Genomic DNA, 25,833 nt, shown 5'->3' on the forward strand with positions numbered 1-25,833 from the left:
AAATATATAATAACGTGTTTATTTCATTTTCAATTTCTGTAAAAACTATCCAAAATTCTATATAATACACTTAGCAAACCAACTAATCCGCCAAAAAGTATCCCAATAAATAACGACTTGCCTGTAAATGAAGATGCTAGCATTCCGATAGTCGCCGCTATAATAAGACTTTCATACGGCATTCTCTATCTTTTACCAACTATATCTGTCTTAATGATATATTATGAATATGCAGCTAGCCCTAAAATTGTCCCAGGCCATGCTATGATAGAAAACCCTGGAGAATGTATATTAAAGAAAAATGCACTTAGAACTACTAAAATACATTTTGCAGTAACAACTCTTTTTTAACTAACAATAAGAGTCTTACTAGAAGCAGCTTTTCTAATATCCGAAATGTTGGGCATTCTTCTATCATTCATGGCTTTACAAACAACATTTGCCTCCTCAGATAAAAATTTATCAATACGATTACCTAATGACATGAACTCTAGTTATGTCTTCTTTAATATTTTTTGAGAACCAGCCTATAAATTTTAACTTAAATCTGAAACCGACATGATTAAAAAGAAATGAAAAATTTATATAATATTATTGAGTAAATACAATCACTTCATTCCACTACGACGTGCCGCAGAAACTTTCAGTGCACTTCCTATTCCTTTTGTACCAACCGTGCTATAAAATGAACTCATAAGATCATTTTTTGGAAGCTTTCCTTACCGTATTCCAAGTAAGTCTTATCTAAATGTTGACTATCTTCTATTTTAAATTAACTGAGTCTCGAAAAATTTATTGCCATAACCCTATAATATTCCCAGCTATTCGATCATGTCCTTTAATGTATCTTTACTTTATGCATCTCTATATAATTAGACTTATTCGATTTCACCAGTCATTAATTCTACTGCCTATTAAGATAACATCATACTAGTTAGACTATCGTCCTATAACTTAGACTATTAAGATCTTAGCATTATTTCAGATAATAACTAGTCGTTTAACTTTTGTTTATCTGTAATACCTGTGTAATTTTTATTAGGCGATACCAGTTTTTATTGTTAATTCATTTCTTCATTATGTTTATTATATACAATGCCATTTAAATTATTGAATGATTCAACATCCTATTGTAAATTTTATTATGTATCCTTATAGCTAGAAAATTCTAATGAATCAGGTCTTGAAACGAGTTCATTTAAGATTTTATCGTCAGATAATGTATTATTATCTCCTTATTCTTCTAATTTATCTTCTCTAATATTTAAATTTGCCACGGTATCGCTTTTAGCAACTTTTCCAAGTAATTTACTTAAAAATGATTTCTTAGCAATATTATTACTAGCAATTTCGGCTAAATTTTTCTCGCTGGCGTCAGAAGTGGTAGCAGTTTAACCATTCTGGTTCTTACCACTGGCATCAGAAGTGGTAGCAGTTTAACCATTCTGGTTCTTACCACTGGCGTCAGAAGTGGTAGCAGTTTAACCATTCTGGTTCTTACCACTGGCATCAGAAGTGGTAGCAGTTTAACCATTCTGGTTCTTACCACTGGCATCAGAAGTGGTAGCAGTTTAACCATTCTGGTTCTTACCACTGGCATCAGAAGTGGTAGCAGTTTAACCATTCTGGTTCTTACCACTGGCATCAGAAGTGGTAGCAGTTTAACCATTCTGGTTCTTACCACTGGCATCAGAAGTGGTAGCAGTTTAACCATTCTGGTTCTTACCACTGGCATCAGAAGTGGTAGCAGTTTAACCATTCTGGTTCTTACCACTGGCATCAGAAGTGGTAGCAGTTTAACCATTCTGGTTCTTACCATTGGTGTCAGAAGCGGCAGTATTAATATCTTTTTACGAATTCACAGTCATAACTATATCAGATTAGTCTAAACTGGACACAGTGTTTTTAATACCACTAACTTCACATTCTAATTCATACAATTCATCTTACAATTTTTATTTTAATTACGCATCTTACTCTAAAGATTATAATTGACCTGAATAAATCGTTGTGGTTTCTAGTTATTTTTATTCAAGTGTAATTTATGGTTTCGATAGCTATTCAACGGTAACCAAATTTTAATTTCCTGTCTACTCTTACATATTTTCTTGTTATTACTTTTACAAAATATCCTCTGAAATTTAATTGTTAATAATATCTTTTTGAATATTATTCTAAATACTAGGAATTTCAGGCTAATGTTAGTTGACCTTACTTTATACTTATTACATAGATGGCGATTTTAACACATTTTTCTTACTGCTTTTAGAATCATCATTTATACCTGAAATATCCGGAGACTTCATATCTTAAACAAGCTATGATGAATCTTTCCTAGATGGTGACTTTGGTACTTTAGTGAGCCCTAATTCTTCAAATACTATTTTATTAATAATTTATTGCGAAATTTTATTCTTTTTAACTACAAAATTTTCAGAAATTCTTTTAATCAAATCTTAAACAATTTTTTCTTAGTCAAATTTACTTTTTATTAATTAAATATTCGCATACTTTGGATTTTATTTTTATATTCTTATCATTACTGGCAAAATAATATCCTTATAATTAATTGCTAAAGGAGAATCATCAATAAATTAAATCGAATCTTATTATTGCGCCTATAAAATAGGTGATTAAATATCTACTTAAGGTTCGTGTAAATTTAAATCTTCTTATTTGAGTGATTCTTTTAAAGGTTATTTAGGTGGTCGTTGGGGTAAATTAAGATCAATCGGTACTCTTTTCTTTTAGTTTTCATTTAATTCTAAATCAACACTATTTTCTTTTTCAGTATCAGTATCATAATACTCTATAATCTCCTCTTCGATAATATCTTCTGTAACGTATTCTCCATCTTCGTCATCATTATCTCCACGAACATGAAATTCAATAAATTCATACTAATCCACTTTATTATTAGGATCATTATCTTCAAATATTTCTACATGTTGTGAAATATCCTAAACTTATTCACCATCATGTGTTTCATCTTTAATTAACTTTTAATGCTATGAAGATATTACCGGATCTGATACGGTCTAGATAGGTTAATAATTTGAAATATTAGTATGATCCATAATTCTTTAAGTGTCAATAATACTATTGTTCTTCGTAATATCAATTCGTGAGTTATCAGTTCTAACTGATTCAATAATTGGTAGGCCACTAAGATCAATTTAGTTGCTTAATAATTTCTGTTCGATATCATCAAAAACTTTAAATTGTTTTTCGCTCTCCTCTTATAAGTTTTAAAGCATTTACCCTAAATTTTTACTAGAAAATGAATCCAAACTTGAAGATGTATCAGATTTATTTTGTGAAGTCATTGACTACATGCTATTTGGGTTTGTTGGTTTAATAGCTTACATTAAAGCTGATAATCCTCCAACCTAATAAAGGCAACATTTTTAAAAATAATCTACCATTTAATCAATCTTTACACTCAATAAATCCATTAAACTCATATTCTTATTTACCTCATCTTGAAGCTCAATTTCTAATACTTCACATATTTTGGCTTCCGAAATTTCTAAAAAATTAATTTAAGTATCCAAAAGGTGATGCATTTATGATAAAAATCTAGTTTCTGTTGATTTTGTAGAAAAGAATAACCGTATTGAATCAATTTGGGAAAAATCTAAATTAAACTCATCTCTAACTGATCCAAATAGTTATATTAATTTAGGATTAATAAAAGAAATCTCATTATACAAAAATTCTACACTACCTAAGTCAAAATTAGCGCCTTATTAAGAAATTCTAATATTATCAACGTTAACACGCATAAAATTAACTAATTCTTCATCTAAGTGAGAAATTTCTTCATCTGGAATATTAATATTAATGCATAATAAAATATACTCATCAATTGTTCTCATAATTTTATAATGATTAAAATAAAGCTTGAACTTATCTTAAACTTCTCTAATTTATACATTGCTTAACATAACATCAATCGGTTTCATTGACTTGCTTAATGTTTCAAACGTTTATGACTTATTTACAATGCTTGTTAAAACCCTACTAGCTGATTCAGCTTTCGGACTAAATAAACTATTCTGCATAAAATTTTCTATATTTGGTATTCTAGTTTAAATTTTTCGTTTGCTTACATCATTAGTATCAAAATGTACTGATTTATTCATGGATTTATCCATTTCTTTAATACTTAAACTCTGATTGACTTTTCTGTCTTATATCTTATCAATTTTTGGTAGGTGTAAGGTTCCAAAATTCTCACCACAATATATGCTAACTGGTGCTGTATTTTAGCTAGTATCTTCATTATACGTATAAACTTGATCTTCAGCATCTAACATAACTAGCCAATTAGGAGAGGATAAAATTGATGTCATCTTCGCTCCAGCGTTTGGATGAACTATTACCTTGGAATGAGCAAGTGAAAACCCATTCTTTTCCTACTCAATTCGGAATACTGTTAACAAATTAGATTCTGTGGAACCAACAAATGCATATCTATTACATTACGATAAAGTGATGATATCAGGTCTATAATCAACTTTCGCAGCGGCCATAAACTTTTTAGTTGAGAACAAAAATACATTATTCTCTGTAAAAACACTGGTTGGCAGAGAGCTAATAAGTGAACTATCCATTTACTTTTCTGGAATATTTATGAATGATTCATTTAGTACAGGATTGAAAGAAATAGAATAAATGAACAAAAAATGTTCGTCTCCCGATTTTGAAGATTTGAACTAAATAGGCTAAAATTAACTAAACAAAACATCTTAACCTAATTTTAACTATTCTGGTACAAATTATAAAGGAAACAAATTTTTTAAATATGAATAACGCGACTTGATCTATCCTAAGTTAGGACTTAATTCGCGCAAATTAAGGAAATTTTATTATTTTCCAGGCATAAAATATTCCCAAATATCTATTCCTGCATATCTATCATATACTAGCAATACACCGCTTTTATTAGGTTAAACTGATTGCAAAATACCACTCGTTTTACTAAAAATTGCACCTCTTCCATCGATACAAATTTTTTATGGTTCCAGCATCCTTGAATGCTATACACTCGTATGTTTGAACTTCTAAATCGGCTGATGGATTTCTGAATAATTGAACACACAAATTGATTGTGTTTTACGATCGAACCCAACAAGATAATCAAAAGATATAGGACAGATGACTGACATATCTTTAAACTAGTCAATAAATCGTGTCATTTATGGCAGCTCATTTGGGCGTAGCGCGAACTAAAAATTTTGGATTTGGTTATCTTTAGAAACTTAAAACTAAAAATATTTAAGTGGTATTCTGAAAAGCTAATTGTCTACTCCATTACTAATAGTAACGTAGAATGCCTCTTGCTTTGTTTAACGTGCAAAATGAACTGCTTAGATTTTACATTGGTCAACTATTGGTGTATGAAATTCAATTATGAAGTCCTTTGTTGCCAAGGGGGTTTGAACAAGTGCTTAGGATGACTAGATTTGTTTAGTTGCTAAAGAACGCTAGAGTGCCCTAACATACAATTTGTTATCTTGATAGTGAATAATAAATTCTGAAGTTGTAGTTGTATGTACTGGTGATATATCTATTAATAGCATTGGTTTATAGTTTTATACCAACTATGAATTGGTGATTTACTGCAATCTTGACATAATTGACTCCGCAGTCTTACTCATAATTTTTAAGAAGCAAAAATTTGAAAATATATAATTATAAATAAATAATTTAGTTAATATAGTTTAATATATTGAATGTATTATTATTATTATATATGAATAAATGAATGGAATTAAAATATAATATAATATGTTTCTAATTTAATAATAATAATTTTTCTGTAGAAAGTTACCAAGATATGTAATATAATATTAGAAACACTAGTTGTATGATCAGTAAAATGTCATAATCTCCTGCCCCAAATACCTACTCGTTACCAAGTACAGCTAATCCAAAAAATATCACACTCTCTGGACGGCATGATATATTATATAAAAATGAATATCCTAGTCCAACAGCCTATACATTATCATCTACTCTTAATACTACAAAAGCATCTACACTAGCCTCAAGAACCAACTAAATTATAAAGGCAAAGTCTCCTGGTCCTACTGCATATTATCCAGTAAAATAAGGAAGATCTTCATCACCAACACTTGGCACTAGAACTGCTTATCCTGGTACCCTTGATTGGGACTTGAAGAGTAGAATCAGCAATACTTCCTAAAATTTTTACGATATATAATCAAAGAGATCGACTATCTCTTCCAGTTTTGGGAAAAGAGTTACTCTTAAGTCAGATGAAACTGGGCCTGGTCCAGCAAAGTATAGTAATAGAGATGTAAATATAAATGTTATTAGACCATAAAGTCCTAGTTACACTCTAAGAGGACGAATGCGAAATATTGAATTTGAAAATACTCTCAAAAACAGTAATGTTGGTCCAGCAAGTTATAATGTTAGTGGGAGGAATAGTAGAGGAAAAGATTCCATATCTAAAAATTAAAGTATTAGTTTAAAAGGAAGGCCAACTAATCGTGGTATTATGGTGTTTGTATGATTTTCAACTCATGTATATTTTAAGTTTTGATAATATATTTAAAATTACCTTCTATTATATTTGTGATTTAACCAATTTATATATGCAATATATTCTACTAATATTCTACTGTATATTTAAAATTAAATCAACCACTTCATTAATGTTTACTCAGCATCGTGATAATTTATATAAAGCCATCGGTACTGAGTGCGCTTTCCTATCATCCGGAGTATCACAGTGTAGATATGATACAGATAGAGATATTTAATTCCGCTAGGAATCCAATTTTTACTATTTCACTGGTTATACAGAACCTGATTGCTTTGCGTTATTTAATGGTGAGGCCAAGTCTGCTACATTATTTATTCCTAAATTAGGAGCTGACCATGCTCTTTGGGTAGGTAAAATAGAACCAAATGAATCCATAGAAGCCAGACTTTCTATTAAGGTATTGTTTATTGAAGAATTAGAGAAAGAACTCGGCACTCTTTAAAATAAAACTTTTCATATTATACAAGATATACCAACCATTCCTAATTATAAAGTACCTAACCCAGTAAACGATCTTAAATCTATCTCTGGGGAACTTAGATTAATTAAGGATTCTGAAGAGATTAAAAATTTAGAATTATCTTCAATCGCCAATAAAGAAGCTTTTACTTTTATAATGTCTAACTTTAAAGCTGGTATGTATGAATATGAAGTAGAAGGTATGCATAAGTATATAGTTGCCAAGCATGGATGTAAAGTGGAAAGCTTTGAGTGTATTACAGCTACTGGTTCTAATGCTAGTACACTGCATTGGGTTAATAATTCTTTTTAATCTAAGGCGGGTGATACGTTTTTATGTGATGCTGGATGTGAATATAATCTGTATGCATCGGATAATACTAGAGTTTTCCCAGTTTCCAAACGTTTTACTTAGAAGTAGGAAAATTTATACGAAACTGTTCTTACTTCAAATAAGGTAGCAATCGCTTCTATTAAACCAGGTATTAAAATGGAAGAATTACATTTGATAGCGTTAGCTGAAATATTAAAGGGTTTAAGAAAGCATGGTCTTGTTAAAGAAGAACTAAGCTTTGATGAGTAGATGAGTATTGGCATTCCATGTATATTTTAACCTCATGGGTTAGGTCATCTTATGGGTTTAGATGTTCATGATATTGGAGCCTTTACCGATTAATTTAAGAGAAGTACAGATCCCAGGTGTGCTAGACTCAGAACTACCAGAATAATGGTCGAGGGTATGGTTATTACTATTGAACCTGGTCTCTATTTTATTGATGGTTTCTTAGATGCTGCTAAAGTTGACCCTAAAAAATCTTAACATTTAAACTTTGATGTTATTGAAGAATATAGAAAAGAATGTGGTGGATATAGAATCGAAGACGATATATTAGTTACTAAAGATGGTCACTATATCTTCCCTTCTGCTGTTAAAGAAATTTAGGATATTTATAAGCTTAGAGATTAAGCTTTTTCTGAATGAATGAATCCATTATTATTTCAATATATTAAAAATCTAAATTTTATTTTAATTAAAATTACCTATTTAAATTATACTATTATGATATATTTTTTATATTATCAATAAATGAATTGCATTTAGATAAATTATGTTGCCTTCTTTTTGTTTAATAGTTCATTTGAACTTTAGTTTAACTTATTGGAAACCTGTAATAATTTATAAGTAGCATCAGGATTAATTAGTCTTCAAAGTCAGCGCGACTTTCCATTAGTAACAATAGAAGTAACTTCCTAATTTTTCTAACTCGGCGATAACAAGCTATATTTTACACTTGCACCGAATTAATTTTATTATTTTCAATCAGCCTCGCTATTTCTTTTTTCGCCTTTGGATAATACAAGTTATTCTAGTAACTTTAATGTTAGTAAATATTATGACAAAAAAGGCATTTTTAACATTACTATGTTGTAAATTTAACCAACAATTTCTATTAGAATATAACTTAGCTTTTTTGGTCTTAGTGGTTTTACATTATCACGAATTCTTGTTGGTGATGTCTAGTTGGATAATACTATTTGTGTTGGATTTGGGACAATTACATCCTTGGTTGATATTACATGCAATTTAGTAGCTGCTAGTTTTTAAATATCATAAGCGCTATAACATTTGCTAAATTTTCCTTTTATTCCTATACTTATTACAGCTACAAAAGATAAACTTATTTTCGAGGATAGTATAAAATCATAATTAATATCAGATTAAACAGGAAATTGTTTGTCTAACCCAATATTTTTAATAACAAATCAGAACCTTTAAGTATTAGTTGATACATAGCCAACTTTTAAGTGTAAGGAGCAGGTAAAATCAGCGTATGTTTAAATTAATATAACTGGGACTTTAGATATTATTACTATCAGCAATACGTTTTATTCATTTAAACCATTTACAATTGATAATTAAGTTTCCTTTTTCTTCTCTCTATCTCGAGAATAATCATTGGTATTAACTAGTCTATAATAATTTCTAACTACAACATTGTTGATCAATTATAATTTTCCTTTCGAATAATAATAATTCTATTAAGTTATCAACATTTAAAATATAACTGAGGCAAGTTTATTGTTTTATACTATGAAATTTAATAAATAAAAAATATAGATTGTATATGAAAATGGGTTGCTAATACAGTTAGCTAAAGAAATATCTGTTATGCTCTTTTTCAATTCTAGCTAAGATCCTTATATATTTCTAAACTAATCGGCGTCATTATATAGAACAAATGTTTTAACCTTTAAATAAGAAAATATTCATTTAAAATATTCAACTACGTAGTAATATATCAATAACATTGATATGAAGATAATTAATAATAAAATATTATCAGCAACAAGTTTGCTAGTTGGTATAAATGGTGCTGGAGGTGTTAATGTAGTATCCACAATTATAAATTTAAATTAATACTTGAATACAGATCTATTAATATTAATCCTATTCATAGCTATTATTCAATTATTATTCTGCTTATTATATTTTGCAATAAATAAAAATAGTTATTTGTATATTAGAAACTGAGCAAATTAAATCACTCGTAATAATTATACTCTGTTTGCTCATTTTTCATCCACTTATTCGTAATATTTTATTTCTGTTTTACAGTAGTATAAAGGTCTTTAATCCTTGTTAATTCAAATTAATTTTTATGAAGATCTTTATTAACAGATAAGTATGTTATTTTTTAATATTCTGATTTTTTTGTAAAATTTAGTTTTCTATTAGCAAACCTATCCTCATAATCTTTTATTGACTCAAATTATTGTTCATAGCTTTCTATATCAGACAAATTATTTTTGTTAAAATAACTATAAATAATTCCGCCATTTTATTTCATTTTGGAAAGGACTCACTTGAGATGAAAATATACACGTGATTAAACGCTTTATTTTGTAAATGGGCTTTTATAGTTCGAAGGATCTTCTATCATTATCAAATTATCGTTATTAGTTCTGATTGACTGATATTGATTCTTGTTAAGATAACTTAAGTCATTAAACACTGTTTAACGATTTATGTGATACTTAACTTATTCATCTATACGAAGATAGTTATTTTACATATGTTAAGCCGGGATAATTTACTACTTAATCTATTATTATAAACAAAATTATATTGAACTTTTATCTTTTTTAATATCACATAAAACACCTTTATCTTGTGTTTAAATAGCATACTTTTTATACTTTTTATGTGATAATTCTACGCTTTGCTTAGGTATTTTTATTTAGCTAATATTCATTTTTCTAATAAATATATATTGTTATATATAGTTATTACATTTAAATAATAGTATAACAAATCTAAACATACACGATATTTTTTAAAATCATCTTGTTAAATGTGAAGTTTATTTAATTATATAAAAAGTCATATTTTCTATTAGTAAGTAAATGTTTATTTGTTATATTCTTAATTTAGTGAATTATGGGTTAATATAGTTTATAAATATTAAGTTTAAAATTTTGTTTCGATACTATTTTTGAAAAAATAAAATTTACTGTTAATATCTTAACAATTACAGCCTTATATCACTTATCAAGTATTGATGATTACCTTATATTATCATATTCTAATCAAATTAATTTATATGTAATAAAACTAATTTGTAGCCAATATTTTTCACACTAACTAAACTATTATCATTATATGTTAACATTATTATGAAATATTTATGCATTACTTAGAATGAAGTTATGCTCAATAATAAAACTAAAATAATTTTGCACAGCAATGTAGTTATCTTTTCTTTACAAAACAGTAATAAAGATAGTTTAAATTATGGATAAATAAAATTTTTATGTATAAAAAATGATGGTGAAAGCTTTAGAGACTTTCAAATATTTATTTTTCCTGAAATAGATAGTGTAAAATAAATTGTATCAAATAATAGAACATACACTAATATGATTTATAAATAACGTTGTTTAAGAACTTAGAATTTCTTTATAAAATTATTATATATATATATATTGATTTTAACACAGTTTAAATGACTCATAAAGGACATCATGATTTTTTAAACATAACGCTTATAGTTCTCCTAACTAAATTATAATTGTTGGTAAAATTATAATTATTAGGGAATATGAATAATTTTTACAACATAAACATATTTCTAGGTTATATTTAGTATCTATTCATGATAATATAACTCAAATAATAAATAGAATATTTAGAAATAAGAATTAGTTTAATAATAACTTATTCATCTAACAAATATAAATAATTAAATCCTATTATAGCAGTTTATAATTTAATTTTTAATATAATTATGATTAACTTAAATATATTTAGTTATATATTATATTTAAAATGAATGAAATTTTTTAACTTTGCTTACAAGGATTTGAAAGAGATAATAGTATTATAACTACATTAGATGCTTATTACATCTATATAATTTAAAAATGCCATTAAATATAACCGGAAGATCTAAATTTATTAAATATAATTATTAAAAAAACGAAACTGATTTTATTAAACCAGACCTATCTAAGTAGTATGGATTAATTCTTATCACCATTATAAAAAACGTATCTAGGTATTAATTATTAAAGTAAGAAACAACAATTAACTAAGCTTACTAAAGATTAAATTATTTTTGATTATTATCCAAAGTAATTTTATGACAGACTTATTTTTCTTATAAACTTACCACATAGGTCTGGAATATTTTTAGAACCCTATTTATACTTTCAAATTTTCGGAGCTAAATATGAAATTGGTTTAGAAATATTAAATATGTTATTTGATAATTAAGTAAGCGGCATTGTCTCTTTGAATGATAGATAGCAAACATTAATAAATAGATTTGATAAATTTCCATAATTATATTTTTCGGAGAGATTATCAGCAATGATAATAGATTGGTTATATAATATTTATGAATTTAAAGAAATTGAAAATATTAAATAAATGCACAAATTTATAGATTTGTAAATTTATAATCATTTACCGACGTAAAACTAATTAAAATTAGTCATATATTTAGCTACAGATTATGGCAGACTATTAGATAGGAATAAAGCATTATGTTAAATAAGTATTTTGTGGATTAATGATACATTAAACTTTTTGAAGTTAATTTAGTGAGGTATTTATTATACTTATATTTAATAATAATTATATTATTAAATTCCGCAAAGAATGACAACATCACCACTTGAAGTATTTATTCGTTTTCGTCCTGCACCAAAACCATCTAAAGAGATTATTGTTGAACCTAATTTGTAGAATTTATCAGTAATTAACCCTGTTAATTAATAAAAACTCTCATTCACTTTCAATGAAATTTTACAAAATGCAACTTAAGAATAAGTTTATGATAAAATTTGTTCTAAATAAGTGTAGCATGCTATATAAGGATATAATGCATGTGTATTTTCATATGGTATGACATCAGCTGGGAAATCATATTCTACAGTAGGAGATAAAGCTCTTACATACAAAACCAGAGGAATGGTTTCAAGAGCCATAGAAGACATATTCAAACATCAATAGTCATGCCCTGGCTTAGTATTTGAGGTCAAATTCTCATCAATAGAAATATTTAATGAAAAAATGATTGACTTACTCAGACCATTGAACTCAAATATGTAATAACCTCAAATATAAGAAACAAACGACACTGTGACAGTTAAATATATGTCAGAAGTGTAATTACATAATTTATCAGAGGGGTTAGAGTTATTATTCTCAGCTGAGTCTTCACGAACAGTTGGAAATTCTTCACTGAACTCTAGTTCTTCAAGATCGCATGTAGTTTATATTATAAATATCAAGTAGTCATCAAGGGTTGACGATTCTGCGTAGGCATTAACAAGTAAATTATATTTAGTCGATCTGGCTGGATCAGAAAAATAAGGTTCAGATGATTGTTCTGCATATATTAATAAATCTTTGGCATCATTAGAACTTTGCATTAATTCTTTAACTAAAAATAACACTCATATTCCGTTTAGATAATCAAAATTAACACATATTCTTAAAGATTGCTTAGGTGGATCTTCCAAAACTACATTATTAGCTTGTGTTAGACCCGATGATGAATTTATTTTAGAATCTATATAGACGCTTAGATTTGCATAAAGAGCAGTTAATATCAAAACGGAAGCATCTGTGAATGTAATTAATCGTATATTCGAACAAAAAGGTGATTAAAGAGGAATAAATTCTTAAGTTTCATAAGCATTAGCAGAAGCATTAGAAAGTCAAGGAGCTACAGGCTAATTACAGGCTAAGGTTTTACGATAATTAGAAGCAGAAAATAAAAAGTTGAAATAAGAAATTCTTATTCTTACTGGCAATGCAGCCCAATACGATACAACTGCAGACTAAGAAGGATTGAAAAGAAACTTAGATGGATGGTTACAAGATGCTGCAAAATTACCTGATTTGTCGTCTAGATCTGATTTCATCTTCTGCTTGGAGTTTATGAAGTCTAAGTATCTTTCAGCGTAAGAAGAGAATTTGTCAGCTTCTAGAAATTTAAGCAAATAGTCAAATAGGTAGCCATAATCTTAATTGTAGCAAATTGATTCTACAGCAAAGCCAGTTGAGGCTTAAAAATAACCACCAAAAACCTCATCAAGATAGGAAAATATAACATAAAATTAGATTCTTGGAAAACTTCAGGAAACTGGTGTGTTATCAGTTTCTCGTGCACCATAAGGCATGTAAGTGGCTTCGACATTGACAAACTCCACACTCAATGCAAGAAACTTTTAACAAGATGATAATTTGATAGATAATTAGGATGAGAAGTAGAAATTTGATGAATTTAGATAATCAGAGAGAGGAAGAACTCTAGCAACATAATTATCAGAAGCTAGAAACACAACTAGAAACTAAAAAGATGTTGCAAAATAATTACAAAAAGAGATAATAGATATTAATGGTTAATTATAGTAAAAGTAGACTTCTTTGAAAGAAATAGCTGAAAAATTTTAAGAGGAACAATAAAATGAGAGTTAAAATATAGTTAATTATAAAGAGAATCAGCAAGCAACTATACATCTTGATGAGATGAAAGCCATAGCTTAAGATATTTAAACATTAGAATAAGGTAACGAGAAATTACTATCGTAATATAATCAGTAAAGAGATGAGATTGATTAGTTGAAGGTGAATGAAGATTATTTGAGAAAAAAGTTAATGGTAGCATTTGAAAGTTATTGTGCAGGCTTAAATAAGAAAATGGATGAATATAGAGAGGATGAAAAAGAGGTATAAGAGAATGCATTATATACTAATGTTTTATAGAGGACTTTGGCTAAAAATAAAAGGCATTGATATTATGGATTATAAAAGTGAATGAAATGTAAAATCATTATGTTACAATGCTAACTACATCCTCATCAGATAATACATGTGCTTTGCCGACATGCTATCCCATATGCTTAGTACTTCTACCCCATACAACTGCATATTTCATTTTCGCAAGTAGATCCTTATGGATATTAAGCACAAATTATTCCACTGTTGGTATCTGACGTCTTGTTCTTAAAATAACAGGTTCTTCTAAATCAGCTTATCCACCACGTGGACGTGTATATACTCTAATAATACCTAATTTTTACCATATTTTTTCTAATAATTCGTCAAGATTCCAACTTTGCTTGCATGATATAGGTACCCAATTGGGAAGTGAATCAAATAGATCCAATTCCTAAATTGTGATAGAGTCTATTTTATTCACAACATATAAAGCAGGTAAATATGCTCTGTTTCCTTCTACGACGTCAATTAATTCGTCTACAGTAGAATCAGGCAAATTAACATAGACATCTGCATTAAATATTTTATATTCTGCTAAAATAGATGCTACTAAGGCATCATTTAAATATTTAAGTTCGCAATTTGTTTATAATGCTACTCCACCTTTATCACGCCTCTCAACTCTGATATCTGGTACACGCTTATTAAGTCTGATACCAAAACCTTCTAATTCATATTCAATTTTTCTCTTCATTTCTAAACTCTTAGTAGCATCTAAGATAATTAACAGTAAATCAGAAGTTCTGGCAGTGGCAATAACCTATCTACCCTTACCTCTATTATCCTTAGCACCCTCTATAATACCTGGTAAATCTACCATCTAAATTTTTGTATCCTTATAGAAAATAGTTCCTGGTATGGCAGTAAGAGTTGTAAATTCATAAGCTGCGACTTCTGATTTTGCAGCAGTGAGCTTAACTAATAAAGAAGATTTACCAACAGAAGGAAAACCAACTAAACCAACTCTGGCATGACCAGTCTTTTATACGTCGAAGCCAACACCACCAGATCCAGATTTTTTAGTAGTTTACTAAATAAGGTCATTTCTTAGCTAAGCTAATCTTGCTTTTAATCTACCTACATGAAATTCTGTGGCCTTATTCTTTTGTGTGCGATTAATCTCATCTTCAATGTCTTGAATCCTACGCATAGTGTCAGACATTTTTCTAGGAGTGGTAATTAAAAAGCAAAGTGTTATTAAAATATAAAATTTTAACTATGAAAATGAGCAAAGAAATAGAAATTAGATAGATTTTATAACATGAAGTACTTACTGATTTTTGTGAAAACAAGTACCAATTTGATTATTTATATAGTCTCAGAAATGAAATATAATTAATCAGATTTGATTTGTAAAATTTTAATCAAGTGTTAAAGAATGATTTAAAAAAGGAATAAAATTCAATATTATGTTTGATTCAATAAGTGAATGATGTATTTACTTGTTTTGTAGGAAAATAGAAACAGGTATAGCATCAAAACAAAAATGACGAAGAATTTTATCTTAGAAAAATTTATGAATTGTAGAAAAATGTACCTAAAGTGCTTATTGACTTCAAAAACTAAACTCGCTTCAATACTTAGTCTCATATTCATATAATTAAAGAATGTAATTTACTCCGGCAATAAATTTAAATCGTATAAAAAACTCTAGAATAATAAATTAATTTTCAGTAATTATCCTAGTCAATTATTCCATATATTAAGGCTGTTGGCAAAGCAGCTTCTTAGTTGAATACTAAACCCTAGTTTATCAATTAAGAAATAAACAATCTATTATTATTAATTAAAAATTTAAATATAGAAAATCAAATTTTAATTCAGTAACTAATAGATAAGTGAAACGCCATCCAGCCAGAGTTGAACTGGGGGTCATAGACCAAACTGGAGTTGAAATCCAGCGCGAAGACCGCTTCACCACAAGATGGCAAAATCATCCACTTTTATGCTTTCCCTAGTAAATATTTTTAATTCTTGATATATTACTCGTTTCGAAGGTCTTTGTTTGTGCAGCAAAGCCTAAGTTACCAATTTATTACCTCGTACTTTCCTTTTATTGTTTTTTAGAGCTAACTTTCGATTTAACTAAATTTTCTGTTCATCACATTTCTAAATATCATACATAATTCAGCATAAAACCCTAAAAATCAAAATGGAGGCTTGGTTAACTGCAGCTCGTATGAACGACATTCCAACGCTCACGCGCCTAGCCCCAATTTATCTATCTTCAACACACAATAACCAAACCGCTCTGATGCTCGCATGCCGATCCAACAACTTTGAGGCGGCAGAATTTTTACTTGCCGAAAAGGACATTTTAGATGACCAAGATCGATCTGCGCTCTTCTACACCCAAACCCCGAGAATAGCGAATCTTCTGCTCTCGATAGCATCGATTCCCGATCGTTCAGGGACCACTCCACCGCACCACTTCGCAGTTCAGCAAAACGTTCAAGTATGTCGTGTTTTTTTCGAGTATGCCCTCCTACGTGACACGAAGGGACGGACCCCTCTGCACATCGCTGCAGAACTTGGAAACTTCGAGATTTGCGAGATTTTCAGCGAGGCGATCGGCGCGAAAGACGACGAGGGCAAAGCTGCGCTCCTGGGGGCCGTCGCTGGAGGTTTCGTCGAAATCTGCAGATTTCTGAGCAGTGAAGTGGACGAAATGAGTTTGCGATTTGCGAGTTTTAGCGATCAAGAAATACTCGAAATTTTGGTCGGCAAAATTGAGGATCCGATGGCAATAAGCGCAGATACCAGACAGTTAGTATTTGAAAAATTGGGCCTAAAGGGATGGGGCCAATTTAACGGAGAGCAAGATGGCGAAATCCAAGTTGACGAGGACGTTGAATTCGAGGCAATTCGCCGTTAGATAATTGCGAACTAAGAAAAATTAGATATGTAGGATTAAAGTGAATTTAAGGTGGAGTTTGAATGAGATAATATTATATATTATATAATATTATAATTGGTTGAAATGGAGGTAGAATGCCTGAATGGGCAAAAAGAATTATAGATAGTTTAGGAGAATGAGATACTAGAAATATTGATTTGTTAACAAAAATAGTTGCAAGAGGACCTTAAAAACTGTTTGTAGAAGCTAGAAAAGTAGAAAAGTAGTATTATTCTAAGTCGTGAAGAGTTAGCGTAACAGATAGTTACTAGTCTTATCAATGATCAAAATTCTAGTTAAAGCACTTCTTATGTGTTTGAGTGATTAGTATTTCAATAGGATCATGTTTTCTACTAATTCGTTTTTACTTATTAATGCATTAGTTGAGACTATAGGCGAAGAGTATTAAGCTCGAATTTTAATATATTCGACAAGTGATAAAGTTCTCCTCACTTTATAAAATTAAATTAAATATTTAACAATATTATAATACATTTATTATAACTAAATAATTTACAGAAATGGATATTTCAATATTATTACAGTAGTTGCACACATTCCCAATTCCACAGTCTATATCTAACCTATACAAACATTGTGCTGATCCAGAACTTCTTAAAGTTCATAATAATGACACAATCGGTATAACAAGCTACCCATAATCTTAACAGGCTAGCTCTTAGCTTCCACTTGCTAGATTTTTCTTAACTTAAAAAAACTAGGAACAGACACAGCTTATTTTTCTAAAAAATATGAAGCTTTTAATGGATTTTATCAATATTTAGTTCTTCCCTTCCGATCTGTAAATCAAGCGTGAAACGCGATTTGCACTTGCAAAATAACAAGAATTTAGGGATGCTAGTGTCGATTTCGTGTTCAGTTCTCTCAAGCCTAGCTTTGACCGCGTAATTAAGTGGGTAGGTGACTACGATGAATTTAAAATCATTATCAGGGCTGCATTGTGGCTGTGCGTTGATAATGATGCCAGGAGGGAACGAGGAGAACCTGAAACTGCACTAGATGAGTTTATGAGTCTGAAAAAGTGAGTCAAATTCTTTCAGATTCATGACAGAAATCCAGAAACTAGACGTCCTTATCACGCTGTTTTGGAATTTCACGGTCTACTAGCGTAGAATCGATTACAGCTGATAGAACCTCTTTTTTTGAATTGTCGAAAAGCTGTAAAAATGCTTATGCTGACCTTTTGAATGGAATTGTTCCTGGTATTATTATATTATATTCGCAAATTTCACGAAAATTGTTATCCTCAGCAGCTATAATCAGCTATTCGAAATTATCAGATTCTGGTAGCAAATTTATTGAAAGTGTAGGCCAAAATTCACGTAAATTGAAGCAAAATGCAGCTAAATCCTTGAAATTTGATTATTTAGAAAAATGAATGATACAGATACACTAGTTCGATAAAATTTTTTCAAAATCATTATAGAACGTTAGAATAGCTAATTTATTTTACATTTTAAATAGAATATAGAATATAAATTATAGTATAAAAGAACACTTTATTGTGAAATTAATATTTAAGTGGTAAGACTTATATTGAATATTATATCGTTTATACTATATTTGAATAATGACAGAATAAGGATAATCATATAAGCGTTGGACCTCACAGGAGATTCTCACATTATTAGGTGCAGTTGAGAAATGCCAAGATATATCTGGACGGATTCAATGGAAATAAGTTACCGAGGATTTAAATGTTACAATTAATTAAGCAAAAAGGCAGTACAACAATATTAAGCATAGACATCCTGAAATAATAGAGTAATAAAAATCAATGGTCGAGACAGAGTCATGTGACCTCCTTAGACAATCATCACTTTCAAAGTCACTAACTCGTTCAAAAAAATAACTGGAAGAGTGGACTCCAAAACACGAAGAAACGTTTAAACTATGCATTTCTAACTTTGGTGGTGATGTTGCAGCTATTTCTTAGTATTTTCCAGAATAACCAAGGCATACGATTGAAGAAAAAATTGTAGAATATAATCATAAACCTCAACTATAGTTTACAGATAATTGTCAGGATGAGCAGTCTGAGGAGTTAGATTTTGATGTGCTAGATTTAGGGATGTGAGAGTTTATTTCAAATGATCAAGATAATTTTTTTAAAGAAATATCTAAAATTATTTTAATGTTATACAACTATTTATAGAATTTCTAGTATAGTAAGATAAAGTATATGTTAAAACAAAAATTGTATTTTGTTACGTTATTATTTATTATTAAGTAATTAATGTATTTCCTTTTCACATTTTAAAATGTTGATCCTTCTTTAACTTATTTCATAGTATCGTTATGACGGAGAGACGTTTAAAGATGAGTTTTGGAATGATCCTACCTATTCTATATTTTTAACCAAGTCTATTACTTTAGATACTACAGTTAACGAGTTAAAAGCAAAAATCTATGGAAATGGTTTAGTTATTACTTGTACTGAAATCTGTTTTAACTCTATTTCATAGGATGCAGCTATTATTAATGTTTCTTTTATTTTTGTAAATTAAGATGGCAGTAATACTATCGCTAAAACAATAACTGGTGGATATTTATATTAAGTTGGTATTTAAGGGAACGGATTAGTAGCGACTACTATAACTTTATCTTCGTTAAACTATTGGTCTGGTGGAGTAATATGCGATGCAATTTCTCTGTCTAATATTACAAACAGCGACCTTAGTGCTACAATGGTTAAAACTGCAAATAAAATTAATATTGTCAATTCACGTTTAATTTATCCAACTGAAGTAAATTTATTCTGTACTGATGTTAGCTAATGTATTATAAATATTATTTACAATAGTTTTATTCATTCCTTAATTCCAGTTACAAAAAGCATTTTTACTAGCGTAGCTACTGTTTAAAATTCTAATATCCTAGTTAAAGAGATGAGTGTTTCTATATTAGGCTCAGTTTAAAGTTACTTAAATTCGACATTTTAAATTATGACGTTAACTGGTAGCAATTAAGGCGTTCTTAGCACATCAATTTAATAAGTATTAATTAATAACTCCTATATTTTAATAGAAACCATGACTGCTTCGGAGGGATTTAGTCTTCTGACTGCTGGATTAAATTTATAATCTTCTGTGTTGAATATTAGTAATATTAATTAAGCTGTTTTGTTCTAAACTTTATCATAACTTACTTTAAACAATTCTCTAATCTTAATTGATAAATTTTAACTTACAGGTAGTTCTAGTTTATTTGCTGTTAGCTCAAATAACTGTAATCTACTTAATTCTGTTATAACAATATAAAACGGCTAGATATTAGGAGATCAGGATTAGTTAACATTATTTATACCACTTATTTAATCAATGGCTATAACTTAGTTTACTTTTAATTTGAATAATCTTACTTAAACTGGAAATATCAAATAATTAAGCGTATTTAGTTAATAATTATAAGGTACCTATAATAATTGGTTTGTTAATTTGCATAATATATCTTTTTAAGAAGCGACAGTAACAATTATTTCGAACAGTTAAGCATTTTTAACTAATGCATAAAATCTTACTATGAACATTCAGAATATGACATTTTCAAAATAAGGCTAGTAAATCTTTATTCTAGGTCAGGGATCCTATAATTTTGCATCTATTACATTCAATGCAACTAATCAAAAAATGCCACTAAAAATGTCTTTATTCTCAGATAATTCTAATTTAATAGGTGGTCCAAATCTCTTTTTAAACGTAATTTAACCTATAATTCCAGTAATTATTTTTGCTTTCAAAGAAACATTATGCCCAAATTGCGTTAATCTTTGTTTCATTAGAGGAGTGACAACCACTTCTTAACAATGTACATCATACAATAACCAGCCTTTAGCATGGTATAACACGTAATCATTTGAACCTATTTTGAAGATAGAACCTATCCTTAATTTCACACTAACAAACAAAGTATTCTACATCTACTCCTTTACCGATTAATTGTAATTTTAGTGTGCCACTCCAAACTGTGACAATATGGGAATAAATTAACTAAATTGCTAAAATTTTGCTTGTTCTTATGATTTTTGTGACTGTATATAATGTACACCAAATTTGATTTGTTAAAAATCTGAAAATCGTGAAAAATAGGGGACAATTTAGCTTGCAAACTTCACTTTTTGTGATTTGCAATATGAGCTTAAAGCGAAATAATGCGTTGTAAATTGCTAGATTTTGACTGTTACAGAGTCAAACTGCAATAATGTAGGGACTTAAAATTCAGTCTGCTAATAAAATTCTATAACCGAGCGATTTGGATGCATTTGTCCATCAAATATTGATTTCTTAACGTCTCCAGATCTCACGTGTCAGGAGGGATGCCAGAATATCAATTCCACACAGGGTATTTGTTCAGGTATTTAATAGTCGATTTGTAAGCTTAACTATTTTAACAGCAATGATTAATATCTTTGTGACTTAAATTTCTGTGATTTCAGTCCAATCGGAGCGGCCTGCTCCTACCCAGGAAGCCAATTTAAACCCTCTTAGACTCTTAATTATCAGTGCTATAATATTATCCCAGATCATTCCAGATGTTACTCACCTCAAGTATTCACGTATTGTTCAACCTGTGAGCAATTTAAAAGTGGAAAATGCTAAGTAGTAAACTATAATGAATAAACTATTAATTAGACGCTCAGCTAGAATATTGTGATGGCGTAGCTTTCATGTAACTGCATTAGAACTGGATACACAGGTTAGTTTTGTTAAAATTATAATTGCAATGACGCTGGAAATTTAAAATGTGAATCTCATGGGATTTGCTTATAATCTGGGAAGTGCTAATGCGACAAATACACATTTTAAGAAAGCACCGGAAACTGCATTTTGGGCTGCTCAAATCAGATAATTTTCTATGGATAGTGTGTTGGGTAGAATCTACTTAATTGCTACGGTGTGAAGAGCATTATTTTAGGTGCTAAGCCTGGTGCAAACTGTGCGGATTGTAGATAAGCCAGATTGTTGAACGTTGACCAATGTGGGAAGAACGGCGTCTGTTCAGATTTTACTGGGCTTTGTGTTTGTAATTAAGGACACTTTTTATACAAAACTGGATTTTGCGAGCCCCCAAGAAAATGTGGTAGTGGTAAATTCGTATATGATCCAATAATGTTCGAATTTTCATGCGATTGTGGAGGGCTGAACAACGTGAATTCAGATGGTAGCTGCCGCGTTTTTGTTGGTGCAGTGGCTACTATATCAGTTATTTTCAGTTTGCTTGCTATTGGTATTGCAGTATTTTTAATAGTTTTCTTCGTCCGGAGGGCAAGGAATTCAAAGGTCAAGGCTTCGCGGATGACAGTTACAGGGAAGTCAGTTGCGCGTTACTTTGTTGAGTGAGATAAATATAATTCATACATATTACAGCAGCTACCGTATTGTCTCTTCTAGGACTTCGTTATCTAATACACGGGATTCTGCTTCGCAAAGTTCATCTAGGAGACCATAAGCATCGTTTTTTGATACAGGAAGATTAAGGGCCTTGAAAATAATTAGCACTTATCGCTAATCAAAAAATGGACGCATATTCGTTAATATTTAGTAATTATAAGGGTAAGCCTTTGCCTGGTCTATGAGGTCTAAAATTGTATCCTTATTGATAGATATAATTTATTTTAGTTCCATATAGGCTAAAATAATTTCTTTTTCGAGTTTGATCTCATGTTTTGTAATAAAATTCATAAGATCGTCAATGTTAATATTAGAATATGGGAGCTTTCCTAAATCTACATTATACTGTAATTCCCATTCCATTTTCAAAGTGATTGATAATTTATACATATAAATAATAGAATAATTGTCAAACCTTTTCTCATTATATTATATAGTTATTATAAAATCGTAATATAGTCCTAAGTAAATGGTCAAAATATTTCCTGATCCATCTACTTATAAATACCTTTATAAATGCCATCATCCTGTTAAATTTTAACCATAGTACGTTGAAATATTAGAAACGAGAACAAATATTTGGAAAGAATTCCTACCCACTATGAGAAAGAGAAAAGAATTTTACCCTAATATTTCCTACGTATTCTTATCAAATAATAAGGACTTCGAAATAAAAGGATTTTTTGAGCTATATCCTGATTTAAAAAGTATATATAATGTTGTTGAATACACTTCTTCAATGTATGCAGTGTTAGAAACCAAATAGTATCCTTTTTGTATTGTTGTATCTCCTAACAATAAAATATTATACTAAGGCTCCACTATGGAGACATTAAAACTTTAACCACATCTTCATAAGTTAAATGTAATGGCATCAAGATTAAGTTTAGAATAATTTAAGATTGAAGAATTATTCAAAGAGGATAAGTAGTTATCATGTTATTAGTTATCAATGTCTTTATCAGGAATCACTAAGGGTGGTGCTGTATTAGCAAAAAAGTAATAAAACTATAATGATATTTTTTAGTCGAGATTAGAAAAATCATAAAATGATGGGTTTCTTCCTGCAGTATCTAGACAAATATCATCATTAGGAATGTCTAGAAGTGCATCAAGTGGATTTTAACGATAACAAGAAATAAATATATTTTAGTCTTCTGGAGGCTTGAGCGAGAAAATTAAGTCCTTAGGAGGATCAACTTCGGATAATTTATATACAAATGCCTTTATTGGAGTTGGAGAATTTTAGTAGCAACGACATCTGATGGGTATTAAAAATTTAGGGCCAACAGCAGAATAGTTACGAGTAGCTGAGGAATCAATTAACCCGTAATTGAGTAGATAAAAGTTTCTATTAGGTTTAGTTAATGAAAATGATGATTTAGAAATAGAAAAAAGAAAGTTAACTTTTATTTAAAAAGGACATTAATGATTTCATTCATTTTAAGTTGTAATATCAACCGTATAAGTTTTAAATGAATCGATAATCTGTTAAACAACTAACCTAGCTTTTACAAGAGGATGCAATCCACCTACAAATATATATTCTTCTTCTATAGATTAGTCTATGATGATTGGAATTTATAAATTTTTTAGACCAATAAAACTCATACCATTATGATCTGCACCTGTAAGATCTTTTGCTATATGCTCATCCGCAAATTACCATTTATAGTTAGACTTTGTATTTAACTTATACAATTGACTCTTTCTTGCTTCATTTTTTACAAATTGGTTAAACTTTGTCATCGAAAACTTTCTTGAATATTAAAAGATGAGAATATAGTATCTAGAAAATTCCACGTCAAATAAATCTATAGGGGCAAATCTATTTTCATAGATTATAGCCTTAGTAAGCTGATTAGTATTTTTGCAGTATGATCCTATAAAATTCGGGCGTTCTTAAAGTTCTAAGTTATAGTAATGATCATGAACTTTAATTGCGTAAACTGATTTCAGCTTGTGTCGGTAAGCTTAGGCTAGACAATTAATAACATCATCGTCATTTTAAATCTGTAAATACTCACATAGCTTTTCCATTTTTGATTCAATATTCTAATTCATTAGTTTTAGATTAAATTGTCTATTTTTCATATTAAATATGTAAAATAAAAGTTCAATGCAAAGATTATATTAAGTATATTATATAATAAGATGTTAACTTAATAAATGACAGAATAAATATAGATACATACATTTCATAAAGTAGAACAAAATAATTAAGAAACCGTTTTGTCATTAGGTAATGATCCGATACAAACTTCAAATCAATATGGATTATCAATGAGAGACTTTCGCTAACTATTAGTAGATGTATCATTGATTGAGCCACGTAATAATGTAATTATAGCATCACTTGGTCCTCTAAATTGTATATTTACATAATAGCATGCTCATATACTTGTTTCTCTTGCATCTGCAAGATTCATATAGTTCTTTAAGCAAATTTTTAATTAGACTGATTAGTTTAAAGATTTTGAGTTGAGATGCTTGGAAGCACTTTTAATTTTTGTAGTAGAGACATTAGAGTAACAACTTAAAGATATTGAAAAGGCCTTTGAAGTATAGTAATCTCATTCTAAATTAGCTCAAACCAGAAAGTCAATTACATAATTATTAAATGATACTTCCCGTGCACTAGATGCCTTAGATTAATTAATAGATTCTAATTAAGATGTTTTGGCATTATCATTTTAAAATTAATAGTTTTTGCCTAGGTTTTCTTCATAGTTAGCACCTGAATTTGATTACTAAATCAAATTTCTTAATGAAAATAAAAATATTGATGATTTTTAAAATATGTTTAAGATATCACTGTAGCAACTATTATAATTTTTGGAAAATTTTATCTTTTAGCTAGAATCAGTTAAAACATCAGCAGATTAATTAGAATCTTATATTCATGCATCCTTTGATGTTTTAAACCTTCACCTTAATTCACAATAAAATCAAATTTTAAAAATCTCAGTATTTTCAGAAATAACTGCTGCTGCAATAGCCATACCTAATCTATTATTTATTATTTTTGGGCAAAATTTTGTAAATCCATGGTGTGCTGACCCTCAAGGTGTATTGTATATGGATGGTGATGGTCCAGCAATTTTTATTGGAATAGTAGGTGGTATACTGTGCTTTGTTTATATTTTTGTATGTTGGAACTTATTTAAAAGAGGGCTTAGAAAATATTCGTGACTCAGAA

The 25,833-nt window shown here is 29.2% G+C and overlaps 18 protein-coding genes and 1 non-coding gene across 19 annotated transcripts; 12 read left to right on the forward strand and 7 right to left on the reverse strand. All coding sequences in view use genetic code 6, as the record gives it.

The window, feature by feature from the left end:
- Positions 1-29: 29 nt before the first annotated feature.
- Positions 30-560, reverse strand: SS50377_21170 (Transmembrane domain-containing protein; the record flags this gene model as incomplete). Its single annotated transcript, XM_067905107.1, has 1 exon — positions 30-560. The coding sequence occupies one exon, from the start codon at positions 558-560 to the stop codon at positions 30-32; it is 531 nt and encodes a 176-aa protein (XP_067768589.1).
- Positions 561-608: 48 nt separating this feature from the next.
- SS50377_21171 (uncharacterized protein) lies at positions 609-5,663 on the reverse strand (the record flags this gene model as incomplete). Its single annotated transcript, XM_067905108.1, has 1 exon — positions 609-5,663. One exon carries the CDS (start codon positions 5,661-5,663, stop codon positions 609-611), a length of 5,055 nt encoding a protein of 1,684 aa, XP_067768590.1.
- Positions 5,664-5,884: 221 nt separating this feature from the next.
- SS50377_21172 (SHIPPO 1-like protein) lies at positions 5,885-6,544 on the forward strand (the record flags this gene model as incomplete). The annotated part of the gene is made up of 1 exon (XM_067905109.1): positions 5,885-6,544. The coding sequence occupies one exon, from the start codon at positions 5,885-5,887 to the stop codon at positions 6,542-6,544; it is 660 nt and encodes a 219-aa protein (XP_067768591.1).
- Positions 6,545-6,686: 142 nt separating this feature from the next.
- Positions 6,687-8,018, forward strand: SS50377_21173 (Xaa-Pro dipeptidase; the record flags this gene model as incomplete). Its single annotated transcript, XM_067905110.1, has 1 exon — positions 6,687-8,018. The coding sequence occupies one exon, from the start codon at positions 6,687-6,689 to the stop codon at positions 8,016-8,018; it is 1,332 nt and encodes a 443-aa protein (XP_067768592.1).
- A 105-nt stretch (positions 8,019-8,123) lies between these two features.
- On the forward strand, positions 8,124-9,569 carry SS50377_21174 (Transmembrane domain-containing protein; the record flags this gene model as incomplete). The annotated part of the gene is made up of 1 exon (XM_067905111.1): positions 8,124-9,569. One exon carries the CDS (start codon positions 8,124-8,126, stop codon positions 9,567-9,569), a length of 1,446 nt encoding a protein of 481 aa, XP_067768593.1.
- A 2,628-nt stretch (positions 9,570-12,197) lies between these two features.
- SS50377_21175 (Kinesin-like protein) lies at positions 12,198-14,342 on the forward strand (the record flags this gene model as incomplete). Its single annotated transcript, XM_067905112.1, has 1 exon — positions 12,198-14,342. One exon carries the CDS (start codon positions 12,198-12,200, stop codon positions 14,340-14,342), a length of 2,145 nt encoding a protein of 714 aa, XP_067768594.1.
- A 34-nt stretch (positions 14,343-14,376) lies between these two features.
- On the reverse strand, positions 14,377-15,489 carry SS50377_21176 (Developmentally regulated GTP-binding protein 1; the record flags this gene model as incomplete). Its single annotated transcript, XM_067905113.1, has 1 exon — positions 14,377-15,489. The coding sequence occupies one exon, from the start codon at positions 15,487-15,489 to the stop codon at positions 14,377-14,379; it is 1,113 nt and encodes a 370-aa protein (XP_067768595.1).
- A 62-nt stretch (positions 15,490-15,551) lies between these two features.
- SS50377_21177 (uncharacterized protein) lies at positions 15,552-16,169 on the forward strand (the record flags this gene model as incomplete). Its single annotated transcript, XM_067905114.1, has 1 exon — positions 15,552-16,169. The coding sequence occupies one exon, from the start codon at positions 15,552-15,554 to the stop codon at positions 16,167-16,169; it is 618 nt and encodes a 205-aa protein (XP_067768596.1).
- A 4-nt stretch (positions 16,170-16,173) lies between these two features.
- SS50377_t20006 lies at positions 16,174-16,254 on the reverse strand. Its single transcript has one exon. It is a non-coding gene; the product is annotated as a tRNA-Sec (tRNA).
- A 225-nt stretch (positions 16,255-16,479) lies between these two features.
- SS50377_21178 (Ankyrin repeat-containing protein) lies at positions 16,480-17,268 on the forward strand (the record flags this gene model as incomplete). Its single annotated transcript, XM_067905115.1, has 1 exon — positions 16,480-17,268. One exon carries the CDS (start codon positions 16,480-16,482, stop codon positions 17,266-17,268), a length of 789 nt encoding a protein of 262 aa, XP_067768597.1.
- Positions 17,269-17,307: 39 nt separating this feature from the next.
- On the forward strand, positions 17,308-17,547 carry SS50377_21179 (uncharacterized protein; the record flags this gene model as incomplete). The annotated part of the gene is made up of 1 exon (XM_067905116.1): positions 17,308-17,547. The coding sequence occupies one exon, from the start codon at positions 17,308-17,310 to the stop codon at positions 17,545-17,547; it is 240 nt and encodes a 79-aa protein (XP_067768598.1).
- Positions 17,548-17,744: 197 nt separating this feature from the next.
- Positions 17,745-18,269, forward strand: SS50377_21180 (uncharacterized protein; the record flags this gene model as incomplete). Its single annotated transcript, XM_067905117.1, has 1 exon — positions 17,745-18,269. The coding sequence occupies one exon, from the start codon at positions 17,745-17,747 to the stop codon at positions 18,267-18,269; it is 525 nt and encodes a 174-aa protein (XP_067768599.1).
- A 1-nt stretch (position 18,270) lies between these two features.
- SS50377_21181 (uncharacterized protein) lies at positions 18,271-18,699 on the reverse strand (the record flags this gene model as incomplete). Its single annotated transcript, XM_067905118.1, has 1 exon — positions 18,271-18,699. The coding sequence occupies one exon, from the start codon at positions 18,697-18,699 to the stop codon at positions 18,271-18,273; it is 429 nt and encodes a 142-aa protein (XP_067768600.1).
- A 115-nt stretch (positions 18,700-18,814) lies between these two features.
- Positions 18,815-19,321, forward strand: SS50377_21182 (uncharacterized protein; the record flags this gene model as incomplete). Its single annotated transcript, XM_067905119.1, has 1 exon — positions 18,815-19,321. One exon carries the CDS (start codon positions 18,815-18,817, stop codon positions 19,319-19,321), a length of 507 nt encoding a protein of 168 aa, XP_067768601.1.
- Positions 19,322-19,505: 184 nt separating this feature from the next.
- On the forward strand, positions 19,506-22,583 carry SS50377_21183 (Cysteine-rich membrane protein 2; the record flags this gene model as incomplete). The annotated part of the gene is made up of 1 exon (XM_067905120.1): positions 19,506-22,583. One exon carries the CDS (start codon positions 19,506-19,508, stop codon positions 22,581-22,583), a length of 3,078 nt encoding a protein of 1,025 aa, XP_067768602.1.
- A 12-nt stretch (positions 22,584-22,595) lies between these two features.
- SS50377_21184 (uncharacterized protein) lies at positions 22,596-22,997 on the reverse strand (the record flags this gene model as incomplete). The annotated part of the gene is made up of 1 exon (XM_067905121.1): positions 22,596-22,997. The coding sequence occupies one exon, from the start codon at positions 22,995-22,997 to the stop codon at positions 22,596-22,598; it is 402 nt and encodes a 133-aa protein (XP_067768603.1).
- A 106-nt stretch (positions 22,998-23,103) lies between these two features.
- SS50377_21185 (uncharacterized protein) lies at positions 23,104-24,066 on the forward strand (the record flags this gene model as incomplete). The annotated part of the gene is made up of 1 exon (XM_067905122.1): positions 23,104-24,066. One exon carries the CDS (start codon positions 23,104-23,106, stop codon positions 24,064-24,066), a length of 963 nt encoding a protein of 320 aa, XP_067768604.1.
- Positions 24,067-24,068: 2 nt separating this feature from the next.
- On the reverse strand, positions 24,069-24,728 carry SS50377_21186 (YbaK/prolyl-tRNA synthetases associated domain-containing protein; the record flags this gene model as incomplete). The annotated part of the gene is made up of 1 exon (XM_067905123.1): positions 24,069-24,728. One exon carries the CDS (start codon positions 24,726-24,728, stop codon positions 24,069-24,071), a length of 660 nt encoding a protein of 219 aa, XP_067768605.1.
- Positions 24,729-24,803: 75 nt separating this feature from the next.
- SS50377_21187 (Transmembrane domain-containing protein) lies at positions 24,804-25,826 on the forward strand (the record flags this gene model as incomplete). Its single annotated transcript, XM_067905124.1, has 1 exon — positions 24,804-25,826. The coding sequence occupies one exon, from the start codon at positions 24,804-24,806 to the stop codon at positions 25,824-25,826; it is 1,023 nt and encodes a 340-aa protein (XP_067768606.1).
- Positions 25,827-25,833: the final 7 nt, after the last annotated feature.

This window comes from Spironucleus salmonicida, chromosome 1 (assembly GCF_000497125.1).
Source record: "Spironucleus salmonicida strain ATCC 50377 chromosome 1, whole genome shotgun sequence".
NCBI classification, from domain to species: Eukaryota; Fornicata; order Diplomonadida; family Hexamitidae; genus Spironucleus; species Spironucleus salmonicida.